The 15,696-nt window shown below is 67.9% G+C and overlaps 1 protein-coding gene across 1 annotated transcript in view; it reads left to right on the top strand.

Annotated features, from left to right (window-relative positions):
* The window catches only part of Ptprs (protein tyrosine phosphatase receptor type S), a 73,981-nt gene extending 62,112 nt beyond the window's left edge, over positions 1 to 11,869 (top strand). Inside the window, exons 15-35 of the mRNA XM_070008179.1 lie at positions 246 to 848; positions 1,165 to 1,262; positions 2,103 to 2,356; positions 2,568 to 2,661; positions 2,833 to 3,048; positions 3,436 to 3,593; positions 3,853 to 3,864; positions 4,106 to 4,218; positions 5,178 to 5,225; positions 5,938 to 6,035; positions 6,109 to 6,232; positions 6,355 to 6,530; positions 6,613 to 6,732; positions 7,548 to 7,702; positions 8,347 to 8,632; positions 8,794 to 8,972; positions 9,180 to 9,306; positions 9,385 to 9,510; positions 10,592 to 10,746; positions 10,875 to 11,010; positions 11,092 to 11,869. Of these exons, the coding sequence (XP_069864280.1) occupies positions 246 to 848; positions 1,165 to 1,262; positions 2,103 to 2,356; positions 2,568 to 2,661; positions 2,833 to 3,048; positions 3,436 to 3,593; positions 3,853 to 3,864; positions 4,106 to 4,218; positions 5,178 to 5,225; positions 5,938 to 6,035; positions 6,109 to 6,232; positions 6,355 to 6,530; positions 6,613 to 6,732; positions 7,548 to 7,702; positions 8,347 to 8,632; positions 8,794 to 8,972; positions 9,180 to 9,306; positions 9,385 to 9,510; positions 10,592 to 10,746; positions 10,875 to 11,010; positions 11,092 to 11,160 (3,347 nt within the window). The 3' untranslated portion in view covers positions 11,161 to 11,869. The remainder of the gene's footprint in view (positions 1 to 245; positions 849 to 1,164; positions 1,263 to 2,102; positions 2,357 to 2,567; positions 2,662 to 2,832; positions 3,049 to 3,435; positions 3,594 to 3,852; positions 3,865 to 4,105; positions 4,219 to 5,177; positions 5,226 to 5,937; positions 6,036 to 6,108; positions 6,233 to 6,354; positions 6,531 to 6,612; positions 6,733 to 7,547; positions 7,703 to 8,346; positions 8,633 to 8,793; positions 8,973 to 9,179; positions 9,307 to 9,384; positions 9,511 to 10,591; positions 10,747 to 10,874; positions 11,011 to 11,091) is intronic.
* The last annotated feature ends 3,827 nt before the right edge of the window (positions 11,870 to 15,696 follow it).

Here is a 15,696-nt window from a genome sequence, read left to right as displayed (position 1 = left end):
CTGACTCCAGGCTGGAGCCGGGGCAATCAGGCCTGGTTTGCCTAAGCAACGCGGGCGCTCTGGGTCCCACCTGCCACCCCGCGGCTGCGCCCCACGGAGGGCAGGCTCTCGCACCTTCCTGCCCCGGGGCCTTCATGGCTCCTATGCGTCCCGCAGCGCCCCACCCGCTCCTTGCCCAGCCCCGGCGGGTCGGGGTGGCCCCGGCTCCGTCCTGAGCCCGACCCCCCTGTCCCCCCCCCCCGCAGTGCTGGGCCGCCCCACCCTGTCGGTGCAGCAGACCCCCGAGGGCAGCCTGCTGGCCCGCTGGGAGCCCCCGGCCGGCAGCGCCGACGACCCGGTGCTCGGCTACCGGCTGCGCTTCGGGCGCGAGGACGAGGCGGCGGCCACGCTGGAGCTGCCGGCCACGCAGGCGCAGTTCGCGGCGCCGGCGCACAAGGGCGCCACCTACGTGTTCCGGCTGGCGGCGCGCGGGCGCGGCGGGCTGGGCGAGGAGGCGGCGGCGGCGCTCAGCCTGCCCGAGGACGCGCCGCGCGGCCACCCGCGCATCCTGGAGGCGGCGGGCAACGCCTCGGCCGGCACCGTGCTGCTGCGCTGGCTGCCGCCCGCGCCCGCCGAGCGCAACGGCGCCATCGTCAAGTACACCGTGGCCGTGCGCGAGGCCGGCGCGCCGGGGCCCGCGCGCGAGACGGAGCTGCCCGCGGCCGCCGAGCCGGGCGCCGAGGCGGCGCTCACGCTGCGCGGCCTGCAGCCGGACACGGCCTACGACCTGCAAGTGCGCGCGCACACGCGCCGCGGGCCCGGGCCCTACAGCCCCGCCGTGCGCTACCGCACCTTCCTGCGGGACCAAGGTAGGCAGGCGCCCCCGCCCCCGGCCCCAGGTAAGTGCCTGGACGGACACGGACGCACGCGGGCTCCGGCCAACGCCGCCGCCTCCGGCACAGGTGGGACCGGCCCGAGGCCCCCCGAGGCCCCGCGCCACCCTCGTCACCGCGGCCCCCCACCCCCCCTCCCCGCAGGGACCCCGGCAGGGCAGGCCGGCCGGCCGGGCACAGCGACCGCAGGGACCGCAGGGAGCGCCGGGCCCCCCCGCGCCGCCCTCACCCGAACCCCTCTCTCTCTCTCTCCCCCCCACCTCCACCGGGCGATGACCCCCCCCACACCCAGTCTCACCCAAGAACTTCAAGGTGAAGATGATCATGAAGACGTCGGTGCTGCTGAGCTGGGAGTTCCCCGACAACTACAACTCCCCCACGCCCTACAAGGTGCGCCCCCACCCCGCGGCTCTGCTCTGCCCTGGGTCAGGGTCCAGCCGTGGACTGGGTGAGCCTGGCCTATAGTTATTGGTCTGCCTCATCCGAGATCAAGGCTCATCCGAATTGGAACACGTAGGGCTCTGGGCTCTGTCTGGAGTTGGGGCAGAATCTAGGGTCAGGGCTTAGGCACAATCCCGGGATTGGTACTCAGGGTGAGACCAAGGCTCAGTATCACACCAGGACTGAATCCTGGGTCAGGGTTTAAGATTGAGTCTGCGCTGGTCGCTAGTAGCTCACGCCTGTCATCCTAGATACTCAGGAGGCTGAGATCTGAGGATCGCAGTTCAAAGCCAGCCCGGGCAGGAAAGTCAGTGAGACTCTTTATCTCCAATAAACCACCAGAAAACCAGAAGTGGCTCTATAGCTCAAGTGGTAGAGCGCTCGCCTTGAGCTAAAGAGCTGAGGGACAGCGCTCAGGCTCAGAGTTCAAGCCCCACGACGGAACAAAAAATAAAAATTAAAAAAAGATTGAGTCTGAGTTCAGGACTCAGTTTGCACAGATGTGGTCAGGATTGAGGCTCAAGTCAGGATCAAGACTCAGAGGTGGTCTTCTGCTTTGGGGCTGCATTTAGTTGGGCATAGGTGCAGAATTGGGGCTGAGTCTAGGATTGAGGTTTAGCCAAGAGAAGACTCAGAATTGGATCTCTACCTGGGATGGGTTCAGGCCATAGTTGAGGCTCAGCCTGGGGTGGGGATTGGCAGGCTAAGGCTCAGTGAGGCCTGGCATTCCCATCTGCGTCGGGGCTCAGCCGGGCCAGCCCCCCTGAGCCCTGGTGCCCTGGCCCGCAGATCCAGTACAATGGGCTCACACTGGATGTGGATGGCCGCACCACCAAGAAGCTCATCACGCACCTCAAGCCGCACACGTTCTACAACTTTGTGCTCACCAACCGCGTCAGCAGCCTGGGTGGCCTGCAGCAGACGGTCACTGCCTGGACCGCCTTCAACCTGCTGAGCAGCAAGCCCAGCGTCGCACCCAAGCCCGATGCTGACGGCTCCATCGTGGTCTACCTGCCCGACGGCCAGAGCCCCGTGCCCGTGCAGTACGTGTCCCCACCCCGCACTCCAGGCCGCTCTGCTCCGCAGCGGTGCCTGGCCAGAGCAAGGCTGAGGTTCTTCTAGTCTGGTGGGAGGACTCTGCCCAAGCCCAAGAGCAGTGAGGAGACGAGGGCACACGGTCTGGGGAATGGGTCCCCAGTGGCCGGGCACCGGGGACATTTCTCACCAGAGCCATGACTCTTCCACCCACCACAGGAGCTACTTTATTGTGATGGTGCCACTGCGCAAGTCTCGTGGCGGCCAGTTCCTGACCCCGCTGGGCAGCCCGGAGGACATGGACCTGGAAGAGGTGAGGCGCGGGGGGGGGGGGGGGCGCCTGTGGGGGTGGGGTGGGGACGCTGCCCTGCTCACCGCCAGGCCATCAGTGGGGCGGAGCACATTGCACCCCCTCACTGCGGGGCTGCCCCAGAGTGCGTCGGCCCAGCTGACCTCCGAAACTTCCCACACCTCTGTTCTGCAGCTGATCCAAGACATCTCCCGGCTGCAGAGACGCAGCCTGCGGCACTCGCGCCAGCTGGAGGTGCCCCGGCCCTACATCGCAGCCCGCTTCTCCGTCCTACCCGCCATCTTCCATCCTGGGAACCAGAAGCAATATGGCGGCTTTGACAACCGGGGCCTGGAGCCCGGCCACCGCTATGTCCTCTTCGTGCTTGCTGTGCTGCAGAAGAACGAGCCTGTACGTCCTCATGGTGTCCGCCCATAGCCAGACGCGCTGTGTGAGGCAGACCCCCCTGCTGAGGCCCCAGCCCCCTGCCCCAAAGCCACATCCTCCCCGCTCACGCTGGTCAGGCCTAGGCAGAGAGAAGGACTTGAGGTAGAAGAGATTCCTAGGCAGGTCTTTCTGCGGGAGGGGGTTTGGGGGCTGAGGCTTTAAGAGATGAGTAAGAGTTCACCAGGAAGAATTTGCACAAGGCAGAGGGAACAGCAGCCGGGCCCACCCGGGCCGAGGGGAGCGGGCAGCGGTGGTGGCGAGCGGCCCTCTGGTGGGACACGGCTGCAGGCGGGCAGCAGGTCTGCGTTTGAGGAAGGAGACGGGTGCTGATGGCCCCCCTCGTTCCCACAGACGTTCGCAGCCAGCCCCTTCTCAGACCCCTTCCAGCTGGACAACCCCGACCCCCAGCCCATCGTGGACGGCGAGGAGGGCCTCATCTGGGTGGTGGGGCCCGTGCTGGCGGTGGTCTTCATCATCTGCATTGTCATCGCCATCCTGCTGTACAAGAAGTGAGTGCCCTGCCTGGGCCCCCGCGGGCCGTGTGGCCAGGCGACGGTGCGGGGTGGGGGTCTGCGAGGGGCACGCCTGCCAGACCAAGGCAGAGCAGAGCGCCTGCGCGCAGCTGCGCCCCAGCCCCGGTGACCGTGCTTCCCGCGGAGGCCGGAGCTCCGAGGGGTCGAGGAAGCAGCCATGGTCACTGTGGCCAGCACCGCCTGACCTCTGCTTTTCTTCCTCCTCTTGCCTGTGTCCGTCCGGATTGGGGAGCAGCAAACCAGACAGGTAAGAACATCCCTGGAGGCTGGGGTGGACAGGGAGAGCGGGAGGGCAGGGGAGGGGAGAGGGGAGCGCATGCTCCTCTGTGGCTCTGCCAGGCAGCGCTGCTACCCGGGACCAGGGTTCGGTGTACCCCTCACCGCCGCGCTTTCTTGGGGACTAACCTGTACACCTGCGCGTGCGCCTGCGAGCGTGTGTGCGCACACTGTGGGTCACTCATCGGGTCCCCCCCCTTCCTCCCCTGAAGTAAGCGCAAGGACTCAGAACCCCGCACCAAATGCCTGTTGAACAACGCTGACCCTGCCCCCCACCACCCCAAGGACCCCGTGGAGATGCGGCGCATTAACTTCCAGACGCCAGGTGCGCACCCGACATGCCCACAGGAGGTGGTGGTGGTGGTGGGAGGAGCTGCCCCCCGGGGTACCCCGGCCTCTGAGCACACCCGGTGCCGCTGGGGTCTGGGAGCCCAAGAAATGACACTGCTGCCTTGGCCAGAGGCCCTGGGTGGCGTCCTCAGGCCCCGCTGTCCCCGCCAGGAGCGCAGCGGCTGCCCCTCCCCCTCTCAGCTGTGCAGGAGCAGGACCCGCAGTCACGGGCTGGGGTGACAGACTCCCTCCTTCCCTTGGGGCTCAGTCAGCTGCTTGCTCCCATTCTTCCACCTGCCGTCCCGTCCCGAGGTGTGGCCACCTGTCCTGAGCGCCGTCCTGTCCACCCTCATGGCAGTTTTCCACATGGGCGCCTCCATGCTGGCGCCGCTCCCCGGGGAGGGGGCTCAGCGCCGGGTCACCCGGTATCCCGTGTCTGGACGGGAGTGTCCCCAGGGTCCCCTGCTAAGCACCTGACCACTGCCCCACCCCCACCCCAGGGTCTCCGATGCCACTTCCTCCCCAGCGCCTCTCGTGCTTCCGCCTCCCCTCTCCTTGTCTCCGATCTGACTCCCGTTACTCCCTTCTGACGGGCGGCGGCTGTGTCCTCTCAGAGGGGCTGGTCACCGATGTCACAGCCCACACACTCGCCTCTCCCCGCTGGCTGTGGACGAGCGCGTGTTTCCGCCCCAGGAGGTTTCCCCTGTCCTGTGGTGTCTGCTGTCCCCTGTGGATTTGTGGCCTTCCGACCCCCCACATTTTCCTTGCCCATATCCCGCTGCGGGGACACAGCCAGGCTGCTCCGTGCTGGGGGCCGCTGACAGACGCCCCTCGGTCTCTGGGTCTGGCTGGAGCCACAGCCACAGAGCAGCCGCTGTCCCGTGGGCCTGGGGGGGCGCCGGCCCTTGCGCGGGGCCTCGGCCGTCATTTATTTATCGTTTACTGTCTCTGCAGATGCGGGCCTCAGCCGCCCCCTCGGGGAGCCGGGGTTCCACTTGGAAAGTTAGTTCCTGACCGCTGTCTCTGCTTGCTTCCCCTCCATTTGCTCCCCTCACTCCACCCCTCCCCTGACCCCATCCCGCCTCCCATCTGTCTGCAAGGCCTCCGCCCGGAGGCGGGCAAGGGAGGGCGGCTAAGCCCTTAACGCGGTGACAGCTACACCTGGGCGCGGGAGCGTCCACACTGAGTGGATCTGGGGCTTGGGGGAGTCTTGGAGTCCGTAACGGGTTTGCCGGCTAGCCCGGCGTTGTCTCAGTGACTGGCACCCAGCTCACAGGGTTGGGGTGCACCGCCCAGTCTGGCAGATGTAAACACACAGAAGGGAGCCCCCAGCCCCATCTGTTGTGGTACAAGGCCAGGGACAGCTGGGGACCACCACCCACACCCCCGAGCCACCCGCTGCGCCGCCCCGGCACCGCCATTCTCTGCACTTGCTGCTTCTCACTACAATATCTGGGTGCTTGACGCTCCCTGGGCTTCCTCCAGCCCCCGTCTCCCCAGCTGAGTTGGAGGGGCCTGGCAGGCCACAGTGGGGACACAGCACCACCCCACCCTCCCCACCTTAAGTCGGAAGTCTGGAGAAGCCACCCAGAGAGCCCCCTTCCCGCGTCTAACCGCTGCTCACGACACTCACCTCGTAGCACCCCTGCCGCCCGGCTCAGGATGGCTGGGCCGCCGGGGCCGCCGGTGACAGCCGGGCTCTGCTTGTCCGCAGGCATGCTCAGCCACCCGCCCATCCCCATCGCCGACATGGCCGAGCACACCGAGCGGCTCAAGGCCAACGACAGCCTCAAGCTCTCCCAGGAATACGAGGTGAGGCCCGCCCCCCTCCCCGCACCTCTTCCTGCTGGCCAGGCCGGCCCCTGACCCCAGCCCCGCCCCGCAGTCCATCGACCCCGGGCAGCAGTTCACGTGGGAGCACTCCAACCTGGAGGTGAACAAGCCCAAGAACCGCTACGCCAACGTCATCGCCTACGACCACTCCCGCGTCATCCTGCAGCCCATCGAAGGTACGGCCGCGCCCTCACACCGCGCCGGGGGGCTGCGCGGAGGCCGGAGGCGGCCGGGCGAGTCCCTGCGTCCTGGCAGGGCAGCAGAGCCCCGGGCTCAGCCGCCTTTCCCGCTGCCGCAGGCCTTGTGGGCAGCGACTACATCAATGCCAACTACGTGGACGGCTACCGGCGGCAGAACGCGTACATCGCCACGCAAGGGCCCCTGCCCGAGACCTTCGGTGACTTCTGGCGGATGGTGTGGGAGCAGCGCTCCGCCACCATCGTCATGATGACGCGGCTAGAGGAGAAGTCTCGGGTGAGGCCCGTGTCTTTGTGTCCCTGAGCCCTGGCCAGCTCCGGCCCCTGCTCACCACCTCCCCCGCCCTCGCCCGTTACAGATCAAGTGTGACCAGTATTGGCCCAACCGGGGCACCGAGACCTACGGCTTCATCCAGGTCACGCTGCTGGACACCATCGAGCTGGCCACGTTCTGCGTGCGGACCTTCTCCCTGCACAAGGTGGGGCCCGCGCCAGGTCCTCCGCATGCCGTGACGGGGGCGCCGTGCAGCCCCGGGGCCCGCAGCCTAGGGAAGAGGCTGCACCTGTCCAAGTGGTGGCTGCGGTCCGTGACGTGACTGCGTCCTCACACGAGGAGCACGTGACAAAGCAGGGAACTAGAAAACCACAGACAGAAGGGAGAGCAGAGGGGATAGCAAGCTTGTGAAGGAAGCTGGAGCGGGAGGGGCAGTCACAGGGAAGCCTCCAGAACCTCCATCTAGGCAGAGGCACAGCCTGTGCAAAGGTCCTGGGACAGGAAGCGTCTGGTGTGTTGGAGGAGCTGTGAGGAGCCCGTGTGGCTGGACAGAGGGGGCGGGGGCGGGGCGGGTCGTGCAGGGCTCTGGGGGCTGCAGGGAGGACTTGGGCTTTGACCTGCCAGAGATGGGAGCCGGGTGGGGCTGTGGCAGAGGAGGGAGGGGCGCCCTCTGGTGGCTGGGGAAGGACAGGCCCTGGGAGGAGGAGGCAGGGTCCAGGTGTGGGCCCTGTGCTGGCCCCGGAGCGCAGTGTCAGCCATGGACGGGGCTGGCGTGGAGGGTGGGAGAAGCCGCCGGTTGGCTGAGGCTAGACTGGAGGCAGGGCTGACGGGGCTGGCTGTGGGTAGCTGCAGGAAGGGAAGGGAGCCAAGCAGGGCCCCAGGCCGAGGCCAGTGCCGAAGGGCGGAGCCCGCAGCAGGACGGGTGCGGCCGGCGGAGGGCCGCGTGGAGGTAGAAGCTGCGCACTCGGGCACCAGGACGAGGACCCTCGGTGTGCAGTGTCCCCATGGCTGTGTCCCCAGAACGGCTCCAGTGAAAAGCGGGAGGTCCGCCATTTCCAGTTCACCGCGTGGCCTGACCATGGGGTGCCCGAGTACCCCACGCCCTTCCTGGCCTTCCTGCGGAGGGTGAAGACCTGCAACCCACCCGACGCAGGTCCCATCGTGGTCCACTGCAGGTGCGGCCGCCCCGCCCAGCCCCCCCCAGCCCCGCAGCCCCCGAGCGCCCCACAGCCCCTGAGCGCCCCGCAGCCCCCGAGCGCCCCGCAGCCCCTGAGCGCCCCGCAGCCCCTGAGCGCCCCGGCTGTCCCTGAGCGCCCCGCAGCCCCCGAGCGCCCCTGGCTGTCCCTGAGCGCCCCGCAGCCCCCGAGCGCCCCGCAGCCCCCGAGCGCCCCGGCTGTCCCTGAGCGCCCCGCAGCCCCCGAGCGCCCCTGGCTGTCCCTGAGCGCCCCGCAGCCCCCGAGCGCCCCGCAGCCCCCGAGCGCCCCGGCTGTCCCTGAGCGCCCCACAGCCCCTGAGCGCCCCGCAGCCCCCGAGCGCCCCGCAGCCCCCGAGCACCCCTGGCTGTCCCTGAGCGCCCCGCAGCCCCCGAGCGCCCCGCAGCCCCCGAGCGCCCCGCAGCCCCCGAGCGCCCCGGCTGTCCCTGAGCGCCCCGCAGCCCCCGAGCGCCCCGGCTGTCCCTGAGCGCCCCGCAGCCCCCGAGCGCCCCGGCTGTCCCTGAGCGCCCCGGCTGTCCCTGAGCGCCCCGCAGCCCCCGAGCGCCCTGGCTGTCCCTGAGCCCCCGATCGCCCTGGCTGTCCCTGAGCACCCGCTCTCCCTGCAGTGCTGGTGTGGGCCGCACGGGCTGCTTCATCGTCATCGATGCCATGCTGGAGCGGATACGGCCCGAGAAGACGGTAGACGTGTACGGACACGTGACGCTCATGCGCTCACAGCGCAACTACATGGTGCAGACGGAGGACCAGTACAGCTTCATCCACGAGGCGCTGCTGGAGGCCGTGGGCTGCGGCAACACCGAGGTCCCCGCACGCAGCCTCTACACCTACATCCAGAAGCTGGCTCAGGTGGAGCCTGGAGAGCACGTCACCGGCATGGAACTGGAGTTCAAGGTGATGGCCGGATAGAGGCAGCTGCGGTGGGGTGGTGAGGAGCCCGAGGAGCTGGGGACGGGCTGGAAGTGAGTGACCAGATGTGGTGGCTTCCCCATGCCTGGCGAAAGCGGGGGGGGGGGGCCCTCCCTGACAGTGGTCCCATCCTCCCGTCCCCACAGCGGCTGGCCAACTCCAAGGCCCACACCTCCCGCTTCATCAGTGCCAATCTGCCTTGTAACAAGTTCAAAAACCGCCTGGTGAATGTCATGCCGTATGAGAGCACGCGCGTCTGCCTGCAGCCCATCCGGGGCGTGGAGGGCTCTGACTACATCAACGCCAGCTTCATCGATGGCTATAGGTACCCGGCCCCACCCTGGGGGGGCCGGACCCCTATCCTGAAGGGGGCACTCGGGGAGGTTGGTGGTGCAAAGGCCCTGGGGCGGAGGACTTCCTGCGGCTTCCATGGGGAGCTGGACATTACTGAGGCTGACAGATCCCCGTGTGGCGTGGGTGCAGGGGGAGAGGGCGCCCTCTCAGTGCCCCCCGTCCCTCGCCCCCTCCACAGGCAGCAGAAGGCTTACATAGCGACGCAGGGGCCCCTGGCCGAGAGCACGGAGGACTTCTGGCGCATGCTGTGGGAGAACAACTCCACCATCGTGGTCATGCTCACCAAGCTGCGCGAGATGGGCCGGGTGAGGGGGCGGGCGCGGGGGGGGGGGGGCGGCCACACCCGGCAGCCCTCGGGCTGACCGTGGCCCCCGCTCCCGCAGGAGAAGTGCCACCAGTACTGGCCGGCCGAGCGCTCCGCCCGCTACCAGTACTTCGTGGTGGACCCCATGGCCGAGTACAACATGCCCCAGTACATCCTCCGCGAGTTCAAGGTCACCGACGCCCGGGTGAGCGGGGGCCAGCGAGGAGATGGGGGCAGCCCTGTGGGCCCACAGCCGCAGAGAACCCCAGCCTGCTTTCTCCCTCTCCTCCATCTCCCCCCACAGTCCCTCTTGGACGGTGGCCCCGCGTTCGGAGTGGGTCTCCCTTTAGTCAGGTCTGTCCCCCTGGCAGACGGTGAGCTTTACCCATCCTCCACTGTCTCAGCCTAGCCAGGCTCTAACAGGAATGTGAGGGTTCTGCTGGCCTCCTCCTAGGATGAGGAGGGTGTCTGTCCCATGGCCAGTAGAAGCAAAGGCCCTGGGGCAGAAAGGAGAGAGTTTGTGGGGGGGACTGATCTGTGTCGGGAGGCACTGGGGCCTGGGCTGGCCATAGTGTCCCTGTGTGCCAGGCCTCTTTCTGCAGGAAGCAGGCTGAAGAGTATTGGGGGGTTCTTGAGGGTCCTGAGTAATGACCAATGATGGAAGCCCAGGCAGGTGGCAGGAGGTGCATTGGGATGGAGACTCAGTGGAAGTGGGGGGCCAGAGGCCCAGACTTAGTGAGGGGGGGAGGGTAGCAGAGATGGGGACCAGCCACCCACCCTCTAGGGACACACGTTGGAATCTGGGCCACTGCCACTGTGGGCGCGGTGGTGACCACTGCGGTGGGGTGAGGATGGAGTCAGGACACCGGTCAGGGGTGACCATGGAGGGGGCCGGTGAGGGCCGGGCTGAGGGCAGGAGATGGAAAAGCGTGCGGCTGGTCCAGCAGCGCCACGCAGCCAGGGCGGGCGGTGAGGGCACAGCGGCTGGGAAGCCCCCAGGGAGGGGTGGCCTCGCTGCGGGAGGCCACACGGATGCAGCGGAGTTGGGGGAGGGCTGGGAGGTGGACGGGGTGGGGGCCGCCCCCTGCCGCAAGGCCGATGGCGGCGGCAGAGGTGGGGAGGAAGGGCAGGTGGGGCGTGCTGGGGGGAGAGGGCAGAGGCTGGGGCCATGGTGGACAGGAGGTGGCCGGCCCCTCCCTGGGACCTGGGCCTCGGGGAGGAAGGAGCGGGAGGAGGGGGACGCCAGCCGGCGGCCGCGGCCACAGCCTGGCACTGTCGCGCTGCAGGACGGCCAGTCGCGGACAGTGCGGCAGTTCCAGTTCACCGACTGGCCCGAGCAGGGCGTGCCCAAGTCGGGAGAAGGCTTCATCGACTTCATCGGCCAGGTGCACAAGACCAAGGAGCAGTTCGGCCAGGACGGGCCCATCTCCGTGCACTGCAGGTGGGCGGGGCCGCGGGAGGGGCGGGGCCGCGGGAGGGGCGGGGCCTCTCCCTGTCGGGGCGGGTATTGGGCGAGCCACGCCACGCCACGCCGCCGCCTGACAGGCCCCTCCCCCTGCCCCCCCCCAGCGCCGGCGTGGGCAGAACCGGCGTGTTCATCACGCTGAGCATCGTGCTGGAGCGCATGCGCTACGAGGGCGTGGTGGACATATTCCAGACGGTGAAGATGCTGCGGACGCAGAGGCCGGCCATGGTGCAGACGGAGGTGCGCGGGCGGGGGAGGGCGGGGCTGGGGGCCGCGAGGGGGGGGGCGGGGCCGCGCCACCGACGCATGCGCTCTCCGCAGGACGAGTACCAGTTCTGCTACCAGGCGGCCCTGGAGTACCTCGGGAGCTTCGACCACTATGCAACCTAAAGCCATGGACCCGCGCGCCCGCCGGAGCCGGCTCCATCTCCAGGACGGGGCCGGGGCGCCGCCGCCCGCCGCCCCCCGCGGCGCCCGACACTTGGAACATTCCCGCGCCCGCCGCGCCCGCCCCGCCAGTTTGGGTTTGTTTCCGTTGTTTTTTTTGTTTTTTTGTTTTTTTTTAAAGAATAGCGTATTTTTTTTCACTTTTTTTCTTTTTAACGAAGAAACAGCAGAAGGACTTGCGGCCAGCGCTCGGCAGCAGGACGGCTGCGCTTAGCCTCTTCCGCGCAGAGTCTATTTTTTCACGATCGCCGCCCGCGGCGGGGCGCGCGGCCTCGCCGCTGCCCCCTCTGAGTCTGTCTTTTTCTTTTTTTAATTACGTTTCGGGAGTACCACGATTTCGAAGTTGCAGTCTAAGGCGGAGGCGGGCGCGGCCGAGCTGCGCCGCCCCGGGGCGGGGACGGGGACGGGCGCGGCCCCATCGCCCCGTGCGGCCCGCGCCAGGGGCCCTGCCCGGGCTGGGCACGGACGCAGAGCGGGACGCAGAGCGGGACGCCCGCCGCCCGCCCGCCCGCCCGCGCCCGCGAGCTTTCCTCTTTGTATGTATGGAGCCCTCCGCGCTGCGCCCGCGTCTGTCCGCACCCGAGCAGCGGGGGCTCCGCGCCGTGTATGTAGATAAATCGACTTTGTATTAAAGGGAGACGGTCCGACCGGGCCACTGGAGTCTTATTTGCGCCTAACACCTCCCATCCGCACCCCGAGAGGCGGTGTGTGATCCATCTGACAGCCACTTCCTGAACAGACTGGGATTTGAGTCAGAACCCCGGACCCAGCCCCCTAGGAACTGCCTCCGTGCTGATAATGGTGACTCTGACGGAGAATCTGCTGTGGGCTGGGCTCAGACGCAAGTCTCACCTCACAGATGAGGAAACCAAGGTTCAGCAGGCGGCAGACAGGTCACACACCTGGAGGCCAGCAAGCATGGCCTGCCCCAGCACAGCCTTAACCAGGGTGGGCTCCTCACCACCTGTGGCCATGGTCCACCGTCTGGGGCAGCCCCCCCCCCCGTGTCCTGGGCCACTCATGGCCATGCCTAGTCACTGTCACACTGTGTGTGGGATAGCAAAATGAAGTCACAAGTGTTTGAAACCTAACCACTCAAAAATATGCATCACAGACTAAAATCTAAGGTGCCACGCGGGTAGTATTGAGAGGAAAATTCAAAGTCTGGAACATATTTTAGTGAAGCTGGGCATATGTGGCTCCCGCCTGTAATCCTAGCTACTCAGGAGGCTGAGATCTGAGGATTGCGGTTCAAAGCCAGCACTGCAGGAAAGGCTGTGTGACTGATCCAATAAAACCAGAAGTGGCCTGTGGCTCAAGTGGTAGAGGGCTGGCATTGAGCTGAAGCTGAGGGACAGCGCCCAGGCCCAGAGTTCAGGCCCCACAACCAACCAGGAAAAAAAAAGGGGGGGGAAATCAAAAAAACAAATGACCCAAGCTCCAATTCAGACAATTGCCAAGGAATAGAACAGCGAGACCATGAGAGGAGGGAAGATGAAGACCAACCCCAATGTGGGAATGCTTTGAGCAATATCAAAGTCCATTTCTTGGAAAACATTCATCCCACACCTTGTAAACGTCCGCCATAGCCACCAGAAGCAAGTGAATGTGGAAGGAGTGGAGGGGAGACGGGATGGGGGCCCTGGCAGTGGTGGGGGAGTTGGCACGGGAGAACACACTGCAGTCTCGTGGGTGGTGGGAAGGACAGGCAGCGAGCAGAGGAAAACAGGCAGGGAACCATATGTGGACCACACTCAGTAACTGCTGAATGCACAAGTATGGGGCAGGAACCTCCTCATTTCATACTGGGGGACAGGAGACAGAAAAGACAAAATGGCTAACCCAAGCCTGTGCCTGCCAGAGTCATCCAAGACCAATCGATACACTAGGCTCTTGTGCCCCAGGAGCTCCTACGCAATCCTCAAATGCCAGTGCTAGAGTCTGCTCTAAGAAAGCACCTATTGGGGCTGGGAAGGTGGCTCAGGGGTAGAGCGCTGGCCTTGCATGCCTGAGGCCCTGGGTTCGATTCCTCAGCACCACATAAGCAAAAAGAAAAAGCCGGAAGTGGCGCTGTGGCTCAAGTGGTAGAGCGCTAGCCTTGGGCCATGAGTTCCAGGACGGCGAGCGCACGAGCCCCGCCACAAACAGAGGCAGCGTGTGGGGTCGCGAACTGCCGTCACTGACGCCCGGGGTTCCGCACTGGAGACAGGCGCAGCGGGCGGCGCCTCGGGCCGGGCTCCCCGGAGCCGAGCAGCTCTCCTCAGGGAGGCCCGGAAGGGAGGCGCGCGAGGGCGGGGCCAGCGGCGAGCCCGCCCCTTGGCGTCACTTCCTCCCCTGGGAAGCAGGCTGCTGCGACCGGACTGGTATCCCTCCCGCCCCACTCCTGTCCTGGCGGTGGTGCCGCGGGGGTCGCCTTCATCCGGCCCCTCGGTGTCTGCCTCCCTCCGAGCCTCTGTCCAGCTGTCCCGCCCTTCCTCGCACTCCTCGCTGACGTTAACTAGCGTGTGAGTGGCTGTCACGTCCGCAAGGGTGAAGAGGACCCATCCTGAGAGCGAGACAATCCATCGAGGCACCCCAAAGCTCAGACCTCCAAACCTCTATCCCTTCCCTGCAGGCCTCTCCGCTCTCCTGCCCTGCTCTGCCCCAGGGGGCGCCTCCCCACAGGCCTCTCGTCCCAAGTGGCCTCAGAGGAGGCCCCAAGTAGCCGCTCCTGTCTCCTCCCTCGGGGCTGTTTCCCATAGAGACCCAGTAATGGTTACAAACCGCCCTTCATGCTCCTCCCTCAAGCTGCCCCCTGTCCAATCCCAATAGACAGCATGTGGGGCTCCACGCCCACCTGCTCCGGCGGCACGCCCCGCCCCTCCGGCGGCACGGCACGCCCCCTTCAGCGGCACGCCCCGCCCCTCCGGCGGCCAGTCCCGTCCCGTGGGGTCTGTGGGGCGGTGAGGCTGGTCCGGGCCGGACCCCGGGGCCCGCTGACCGTCAGGGCCCCACCGGTCATCGCGCCGCGGGGCTCGCTCTGCCCGCCGCCGAGCACGCCGCGCCTTACAAAGCCCAGGATTTTTCTCTACCCGCGTCCTTAAGGGCGAGGAGCCCGCGCGGAGCCTCGGCAGGAAGCGGCACCGGACGGGATTTTGTTTCTATTATGTTATGGTTATCTGCTTTGCCCAGCAGATAAAGCTGCGAGCCTGAGAATCAAAGCGCAGCGCGGGCGGGAGGGGGGCAGGCGGGGGGGCGGAGGGGGGGCGGAGGGGGGGCGGTGGGGGGGTAGGCGGGGGGCGGAGGGGGCGGAGGGGGGGCGGTGGGGGGGCGGAGGGGGGGCAGGCGGGGGGACGGAGAGGGGGCAGGCGGGGGGGCGGAGGGGGGCGGAGGGGGGGCAGGCGGGGGGACGGAGAGGGGGCAGGCGGGGGGGCGGAGGGGGGCGGAGGGGGGGCGCGGGGCGGGCGGCGGGGGGGCAGGCGGGGGGGAGGGGGGCAGGCGGGGGGGAAGGGGGCAGGCGGGGGGGGAAGGGGGGAGGGGGGCAGGCGGGGGGGGCGCGGGGCGGGCGGCGGGGGGGGGGGCAGGCGGGGGGGGCTAAGGGGGGGCGCGGGGGGGGGCGGAGGGGGGGAATGGGGGGAGGGGGGCAGGCGGCAGGGGGGGGCAGGCGGCGGGGGGGGCAGGCGGGGGGGCGCGGGGGGGCGGAGGGGGGAATGGGGGGAGGGGGGCAGGCGGGGGGGCTAAGGGGGGGCGCGGGGGGGGGCGGAGGGGGGGAATGGGGGGAGGGGGGCAGGCGGCAGGGGGGGCAGGCGGGGGGGCGCGGGGGGGCGGAGGGGGGAATGGGGGGAGGGGGGCAGGCGGCAGGGGGGGCGCGGGGGGGCGGAGGGGGGGAATGGGGGGAGGGGGGCAGGCGGCAGGGGGGGGCAGGCGGCGGGGGGGGCAGGCGGGGGGGCGCGGGGGGGCGGAGGGGGGAATGGGGGGAGGGGGGCAGGCGGCAGGGGGGGCGCGGGGGGGCGGAGGGGGGAATGGGGGGAGGGGGGCAGGCGGCAGGGGGGGGGGCAGGCGGGGGGGGGGGCAGGCGGGGGGGTCGGGGGGGGCACCGGCCGCAGGACTCCGGGCCATTGTGCGGAGCAGAGCCGCGCAGTGACCAGCCCGCCTGACATGAAAAGTTATTTAAAAATGAACAAAATAATCTCTCCAAAGCCATTCCCTCCGCCTGCTCTGCCTGTAGCCGCCGAATTCATTACCGCCCCGAAGAAGGCGAGAGAAAGCGGCAGATTCTTCTGTTTGCATTTCAGTCGATGCCGACAAAGGGGCTCCCCCCCCCCAGACAAAGAGCGGCAGGGAGGGGAGGGCAGGCCGCAGGTCCTGCCTTTATCTCTCTGCCTCCTCCACCTCTTTTCAAACCCGCCGCGGCCGCCTGCTTCTCCGCACTCAATAGCCTGGGCTTGGGGCCTTGATGCAGGTTTAACCCAGCGCTTCCCACAGGGCTCCGGGCAGGAA

Source organism: Dipodomys merriami, unplaced genomic scaffold (assembly GCF_024711535.1).
Source record: "Dipodomys merriami isolate MVZ:Mamm:240054 unplaced genomic scaffold, mDipMer1.0.p SCAF_70, whole genome shotgun sequence".
NCBI lineage: Eukaryota > Metazoa > Chordata > Mammalia > Rodentia > Heteromyidae > Dipodomys > Dipodomys merriami.
The sequence above is the reverse complement of the archived record's forward strand: the minus strand, read 5'-3'. Positions and strand labels throughout refer to the sequence as shown.